Here is an 8,443-nt window from a genome sequence, read left to right as displayed (position 1 = left end):
GTGTGTGTGTTGCGGGGCTGGAGCAGCTGTGGCTCGACTTTTTGCGGGCGATCTGTTCAAATTCTGCATCTTTTCCGAGGCTTGAGCCGTTGGAGGGCAAATCAAACTTTCTGCCTCGCTGCACCATCGGCAAACTTTGTACCGAGCCAACACGCTGACGTCAGTGGAGCGAATGTCAGTATCAGGTAGTGAAACTGACACAGGTTGTGAGTTGCGGAAGTGCTGTGTGCACGAGGTGCGAGCCCAGTACAACATTGCAGCCGCGGGAAGAAGTACAACAGGATTTGTTTCTTTAAAAGTCACTCGCGTTCGAACTTTTATTATTTTATTTTGGGGGTGGGGGTGGTGAGGGAAAGGGTTTTTGCAACAACAGTATGGGGGATATCTGCGTCCCTGCAGGGACAAGTACAACGCACAGGGTGGCACATCATAGGGCGAGAAGATGAATTCGCAAAAGCAGTTGACCCAGTCCATGGCCATCCGTGGCGAAATCCAGAGGTTTGAGGGCGTGCAACCCAGTGTTTACAACGTCTACAAGTTGCTGCGCCGTGTCCCCGACCCCTCGCTGCGGAACAGCATCCAGGAATTTGTTACACGCATTGAAGGTAAGCAGGTGCATCGCCCCGGGATTCTCTCCGAGAACTCTCTCTCTCACTCACTCACTCACACACACACTGCGAGCTCCAAATCTTGAAAACCCTCTTACTTTTAACACACCGCTTTGAACGGAATTCTCCGCCCTCGGAAAAAGTCGCGCTGCCCCGCCAAATGCACAGCGAACTGGCAAAGTTTCTCAAATCTCTTCCACTGCCGCCGCCGCCGCCGCCTTGGAACAGCTGTTCCCGCGGGTTTCACCGACCTCACGGAGCCCTGCAATCTGACGTGTAAAATGTCACTTTTATTGCAGTGACCACGGCGGCGACTCAACGCACTTTGCGAATGGCCCCTCTGTATGCAAAGATGGCTTGCCGGACAGGTGCCACTTGTCGCTATGAGGCTGCTTATCAGCAATGTGAACCAATGCAATTGTTACATTGGCCGACACCACTTTCTGTTTCACAAAAAAAAAGCCCCAACAAGATCCAGGAGTTGGTTCCAGGGTGCCCGCGTGTTGTAAATAACCTGTTTGTTTATACAATGTCTTATTTTGCTTATACCTGCGTGTGTCTCCAGGAGTGTTTTGTGTTTGTTTATGTATTTACCCACCCACTCCCTGAGCTACACTTGAATCCGACCACATCATTGAACTCCACAGCCCGTGATTCCCACTAAAGAGTGGGTTTTGTGTCTGAAGGTTGTTTTAATATGCTTTGGAAATTGAATGTTGCACTCTTTCATTGAATGTTTTGGCGGTTCTGCTTTTTCTAAAGTCGGATCTTTGTTTATTACCCGAGATGATTGGACTTTTGCCACATCTCCTACGGGGATTCACCTCAAGTTCTGAACTCGCTAATTTCGTGTCAGCTATCTTTTTAAAAGTCACAGGCAAAATAATTCCACACCGGGTAATAGATAGAGGGAATAAGTTATCAGGACAGGAAGTCAATTCAAGCAAATGTTGTAGCGTGAGTTGCTTTAAGTGATGAGATTTTGGAAGAAAAGATTGGGTATGTTGAGAAGTTGGGATTGAGACGGAGGGGGTGAATTTCCTCGGGGCTGCTCCGCCAATAGAAACTCCATAAAACGGGATCTGCATCTCATTTAGTTTCGCATTGACCGGCTGGACATCTCTACTATCTCCGTGTCTTACGTACATTACATTGCTTTTTGAGGTATAGTCACCAATTGTGACAGCCATTTTGCCCGCAGTAAGGTTCCCACAATCAACAAGGAGATCAATTGCCAGTGAATCTGTTTTTGATACTGGTTGGGGGAGGAATATTGGCCATGACACTGGGTGAACTCCCCATTCTGTTAAATATGCCACAACCAAAAAAGGGCCACATGACGTGATCCGAAATGTTCCTCGGGTTCATCCATGTAATGGGGGCAGGGTCCCTTTCATTTGCCAAGTAATTAAGATCATAAAGTTCAATAAATACCAGGTCAGGAAAACGTCTTGACTGGAAAAATAGCTGCTCCTATTTTAGACAGTGTGGAGGGTCCAAGCTGTTCAATGACCAATCTTATTTGCTGCACAGATCAGTTCTATAATTCTGGATTCATGCATACAGTAGATATTGGGAAATGTTACAATTTGCGTTTTACAGTTTGACATTTAGAAGGGAGTGTAAAATCACTGAGGGAGGAAGTGGTGTCGCAAAGCTTCAACCCCAGCAAGGGCTGAACTGCTTTCGGGGAGGGCAGAGCTGTGATAGAACAAGAATGGCGGGGGGGGTTACTTGGCACTACCCGCTTACATCAACGTTTTTTAAAAAACAGTATAAGAACATGAGAATTAGCATTCGGCCCCTCGAGCCTGCTCCGCCATTCAATAAGATTATGGCTGATCTTCTACCTCAACTCCACTTTCCCGCCCAATCCCCATAATCCTGGATTCCCCGAGAGTCCAAAAATCTATCAATCTCTGTCTTGAATATAGTCAACGACTCGGCATCCACAGTCCTCTGGGGTAAAGAATTCAGTGTCCTAGATCTTGATTTCTCAATTCCAAACTTGTCAGCAAGACATTGATGGGGAAATGAGCTCTTTCTATGAAATCACTACATTCAAAACCTGTCTCCAAACAAACTGACAGTGTAAGTGACCACATTGAGGCCTGTGTCTGTGCACCCTCCATACTGCCATTCTTTGCATGCTCCACTCAACATAAAGAACATCCTGCAGGCCTTTCCTTGCTTATATGGGGCTTCAGTTGTGCCCCGCTGCCATTATGCCCAAAGTGGATATTATGTATTTAACCCCTTGTAACCTGTATTACACTACCACCAGAGGGCCTACCTGTTGGAGTCCCAAGGGATCCCAGCATACAAGCAGGCCACCCACGCGGTACCTGCACTCTGGAGTCTCATTAAAGGAGCTAAGGTCACACTTGCTCATTATACACAGTACTCACGTTCACAATAAAGGATGAAACTATCAGTGGAAAAAATAAAACAGGCCAACATTCGCCTTGCACTGCTGCTGCGACCCTCCTGACACCTGCTACCGTTCTGTACCACACCTGAGGAAGTGCTTCAAGTCTCTGAGCAATACAGGCCAGGAAGGTATGAGGTGCCATCTTCAATCCCTGGTCTGTGCTAACTCAGCTGAACTACCGCTGCCCTTCTGACCAGTGTCCATATTTTGCCACAGTGTTAGAAAATGGAAAGTCTGCCAGGATTTCCTGCTCCTGATCGCCATCCAGTGACCCAACCGGAGGTGCAGCGGGGTGAGGACCGGAACAGGGCTTGCCCGTGATGTCCTCTGTTGTCAGACGGCCTTCTGGTACGCACGGGCCGTGTTCACAAATGAATAGCGGGTCCAAGGGATTCGAATTTAGGAACTGTCAACGGAAAACTATTGCTCTACCATCAGGCCCGCTCTGGGAAAAGGGAAGATTGAGGTTGAATTTCGGAACTGGCAATTGGAAGATCGCTCCATGTCAAGAGGGTGTGGGCAGGGAGAATAAACTGGCAGGACCAACCACCTTTCCAATCATCACAACGAAATTCCTCCAATGAGAAGTTGCGGTAGCTTTACTCTGCACTGCATGTTATACTTGGGAGTGCTTGCTGTTGACACTTCATTTTCCTCTGTGCCTCGCAGCACGGGAGGTGACCCATTTCTTCCACTGCTTTACATTCAGCAGATGGCTAAATACAGGGTTGTTTCCATAACAAAAACCCTTTATCTATAGATCGGTCATTGGCCTGACTCCCAACCCCCTGCTAGGATGCCTGGCTCGATACGATGGGTGTCGGTGTCGGGGGTACGGAGGCCACTTCACTCTCATTGGGTGCGAGTACCCCACTGGATGTCAGCCCAGTACTCCGAGGCTGGAGCTCTGATCTCGCTGGGGTGCTCTTATCCCTGGATCACCAAACTTGACGTGCTCCATTCACCAGTTGTGGCATCCTCCGGTTTGATTAGCACAAACCAACCTTCCACATTGAACAAAAAAAAGAGAGTAGTTCCCAGTTGTAGCTTTATCCTGAGCTATGAATGTTTTCTTTTAACTTGTGTTTTAGAGTTGATGAAAGGCGGATGATAATTTCCTGGTGAGCAACTGGAAAAAAAAGGGAGAATAATGGTGTGGATATTCAGGGGAAAAAAGCTCCCCTGATGGATCCATTAGTAAGTGCACTTTTCAACGTGAGACTTACCCATATCGACTAAAAGACAGACTTGCATTTCTATAGCGCCTTTCACAACCTAGGACGTCCCAAAGCGTTTCACAGCCAATGAAGTACTTTTGAAGTGTGGTCACTGTTGTAATGTAGGAAACACGGCAGCCAATTTGCTCACAGCAAGCTCCCACACACAGCAATGTGATAATGACCAGATATTCTGTTATTAGTGATGTTGATTGCGGGATAAATATAGTGTCATGGGACCATTTACATCTACCTGAGAGAGCAGACGGAGCCTCGGTTTAACGTCTCGTCCGAATGCCCCTCTGACAGTGTGGCGCTCCCTCAGCACTGCAGTGTCAGCCTAGATTTTTGTGCTCAAGTCCCTGGAGTGGGACTTGAACCCTCGACCTTCTGACTCAGAGGTGAGAGTGCTGTCCACTGAGCCATGGCTGACTACTTTGGGTTCTAGCTTTCATCCCTGGTCTATGTTGATCTCTTTCTGGACAGGCTTAGGGCTGTTTAAATCAGCCTCGGTGTCTCGGGACTAAGGAGGTGTAAAAAAAATAATAAAAATCCATTAGTGTCCTTCCTCCTGATCAATACTCAGTGATTGCTGTTGGAAGATGTTCGTGTGTGTGTGTGGATGCTGGATAAGAGTGGGCTCAACTCTGATGTCTGCCATTCAGCCTGCCGACACACTTTCTCTGGCCAACGCATAAAGAAGGGTGACTTGTAGCCGCCACCTGTGGAACCGTACCTTAGCAAGCAGTCAACACCTTTACCAGATAAGTACTTGAGGTGAAATGTATTGTTTCTGATGGCTGTGATAGTCACGTCTTTCCAGGTGTTTTGTGCAAGGGTTTTGGCAGGGGCGGATTAACACACGGACTTATTAGACCCCAGTCAAATATAAGGCTCCCACAAAGGACCCTGTGCAAATATGCCCCCCCCCAAAAAAACTCATAACACTGAAAATCTGCATACAACCGCTGACGCGAAATATTGTCAGCAGGGGGGATGGCAGAGTAGTTTGCGGAGGAACCCTAAACGTTCTCTGTATCAAGGGCCTCAGGAAGTCTCAATCTGGGTTTTGGAGATCCCTCACTGAGCAGCTTAAATATCACGGGTGCAGTTTTCACACTGCTGCAACGTATACATCAGATTTTAGGGTACATCCCAATAAAAGTAATCAAGACACAGTTAAAATGCAAATTGTTACGAATAGGGTAGACTGCGGATGTGGAAAGTGGGCGGGGGGAGGAAGTACAACAGAAGGTTGAAATTCAAACTGCATGGTTTTGTGGTCCACAGGCCTTTTTTGAAAGATGGGTTTAATCAGAAGGGAGAATGGAAAAAAACAATATTTTCCAAAAGACTGAACAGAATAATGTCTTGGATTTATCACTAAAGGAGACCAACTCTGTAAGCTTTTGCCAGCTTGTGCCACTAGATGTGAATCATGTTCTCCCTCAGAAGCCCATCTCTTGTAAATATTTAATCCACGTGTTATTTTCTTGTCTAATTCTGGCATCAGTCCAAAGTTGGGTGGTTTTATGTGCGTGTACCCATCCGCTGTGTGTTTGCCTAGACAACTTGTATCTTGTACTGAGTGGCGACATTCTCACTGACACACGCCAGTGTTTCTTGTACTCTGTTCAGTGTCTTTTTTTGCACTTTCTAATTCTCTCCCCTTCCCCGTTCTCTCCTGACATTGAGAGGAGGATCTGCTCTCTCACCCAAGGTGCCATTTTCTATATGTGAACCTGGGCATTGTATGCAGGTACACTGTTTGACCATGGTAGCCATTATTCTTTTTACATTTATTTGTTCCTGGGATGTGGGTGTCGCCAGCATTTATTGCCCGTCCCTAACTGCCCTCGAGAAGGAGATGGTGAGCCGCCATTTCAGAGGGCAGTTAAGAGTCAACCACATTGTTGTGGGTCTGGAGTCACAGATAGGCCAGACCAGGTAAGGGCAGCAGATTTCCTTCCCTAAAGGACATTAGTGAACCGGATGGGTTTTTACAACAATCCGGCAGTTTCATGGTCACCATTACTGATACTAGCTTTTTATTCCAGATTTATTTATTAATTGAATTTAAATTCCCCAGCTGCCGTGGTGGGATTTGAATCATTAGTCCAGGTCTCTGGGTTGCGAGTCCAGTGACTTAACCACTATGGTACTGTACCCGCTATTTTGGCTGGGCCTGGTCTCATCCTCTGCTGGGGGACAGAGATAGATATTCTCTGCTTGCTGTGTGTAGTTCTTTAAAGCGGTGTTTCCAACTTCGACAGTATGCAGACGAAAATCTTTCTCCCCAACGTCCACGAATGCACACTACCAACAAGGGTCAGTGGATAGCAGCGGGAACCTTTGCCTTTCCCTCCTCCACTCTTCCACCATCCCAGCAATACTGAGGCCAAGGTCAACGCCTCCCTCAAACTGTCGCCTCAGTTAAGACTGGCTAATCAAAGCCATGGCTGCCTTAGCCCATGTAACTCTGTACCACACCGGGTAACAATTTAACAAAAAGCAAAAGCAAATATTGTTGTATAATGCAATAAGTTGAGGGGAAATCGGTGAAATCTAACCTTGTATTTTCACTGATCTGTGCAGTTCATTAGCAGGTGTCACTTAGGAGAGAGAAATCTTGGCTGACACTCCAGTGCAGTGCTGAGGGAGCACTGCACTGTCAGAGGTGCTGTCTTTCAGATGAGACATTAAACAGAGGTCCTGTCTGCTCTCTCAGGTGGACATAAAAGATTCCACGGCACTATTTCGAAGAAGAGCAGGGGAGTTATCCCTGGTGTCCTGGCCAATATTTATAAGAACATAACATAAGAAATAGGAGCAGGAGTAGGCCATTTGGCCCCTCGAGCCTCTCCTCCATTCAATAAGATCACGGCTGACCTGATCATGGACTCAGCTCCACTTCCCTGCCCGCTCCCCATAACCCTTTATTCCCTTATTGCTCAAAAATTTGTCTATCTCAGCCTTAAATATATTCAATGACCCAGCCTCCACAGCTCTCTGGAGCAGAGAATTCCACAGATTTACAACCCTCGGAGAATAAATTCCTTCTCATCTCAGTTTTAAATGGGTGGCCCCTTATTCTGAGACTATGTTCCCTAGTTTTAGTTTCCCCCGAGTGGAAATATCCTCTCTGCATCCACTCAGTCGAGCCCCCTCATTATCTTATGTTTCGATAAGATCACCTCTCATTCTTCTGAACTCCAATGAGTATAGGCCCAACCTACTCAACCTTTCCTCATAAGTCAATCCCCTCGTCTCCGGAATCAACCTAGTGAACCTTCTCTGAACAGCCTCCAATGCAAGTATATCCTTCCTTAAATATGGAGACCAAAACTGTACGCAGTACTCCAGGTGTGGCCTCACCAATACCCTGTACAGTTGTAGCAGATCTCTCAATCAACATAACAAAAACAGATTATCTGGTCACTATTCCATTGTTGTTTCTGGGAGCTTGCTGTGCGCAAATTGGCTGCTGCGTTTCCGACATTACAACAGCGACTACACTTCAAAAAGTCCTTCATTGGCTGTGAAGCACTTTGAGACGCCCGGTGGTCATGAAAGGCGCTATAGAAATGCAAGTCTTTTTTTTTTATGGTGTTCTTTGCTCAGGGTGATATTTATTCCATTTTGTTGATTGACCCCTGTCTGCACAACATGGCCCCTATATGCTGCCTTCCTAAGGTAGAGAATGAAGGAAGACATTCAAGATGGCTTCTACCTCTGCTTGGGGGCTCTGTGTCAGGGATAGTCAGTAACCGACTAGATGCCAAGTCACAGGCACTAAACCATATTCTGTTACTCCTTGGCATCGTGTGTGAGGCTCCAACCAGTGCTGCCGTGTTTGTTTTTTTATAAATTGGGCCTTCTGTGAATTCAGAAACGGGCAGCCACTTCTTCAATTCCACTCAGCAGGTAAGACCTTTTCTGACTAAACGTGCGGGTTTTGAAATCTGCAAGGGGGGGGAAACTCATTCCGAAAGTGCTTCGTGGCAGCAGTCATTTCATATCCTGTGTGTTTAACAGGGGAAATGTTAACGGTGGTTAAGGTAATGAAGTGATGGAGGAAGCCAGGCCTTGACTGACTGTGTGTCATTAGTAAAATGGCACGGTGACCAGTTACAATGGCGTCCCCTGCACTGACTGCTCACTGCCAATTGACAACAACAACTTGTATT

General features: G+C 46.7%; 1 protein-coding gene across 1 annotated transcript in view; it reads left to right on the top strand.

The window, feature by feature from the left end:
* Positions 1 to 442: 442 nt before the first annotated feature.
* Positions 443 to 8,443, top strand: part of LOC139240892 (arf-GAP with GTPase, ANK repeat and PH domain-containing protein 1-like) — a 232,672-nt gene continuing 224,671 nt past the window's right edge. The window contains exon 1 of the mRNA XM_070869397.1: positions 443 to 605. Within this exon, the coding sequence (XP_070725498.1) occupies positions 443 to 605 (163 nt within the window). The remainder of the gene's footprint in view (positions 606 to 8,443) is intronic.

Source organism: Pristiophorus japonicus, chromosome X (genome assembly GCF_044704955.1).
Source record: "Pristiophorus japonicus isolate sPriJap1 chromosome X, sPriJap1.hap1, whole genome shotgun sequence".
Classification (NCBI taxonomy): domain Eukaryota; kingdom Metazoa; phylum Chordata; class Chondrichthyes; family Pristiophoridae; genus Pristiophorus; species Pristiophorus japonicus.
Note: the sequence above shows the minus strand (reverse complement) of the source record. Positions and strands in the feature narration are given on the sequence as shown.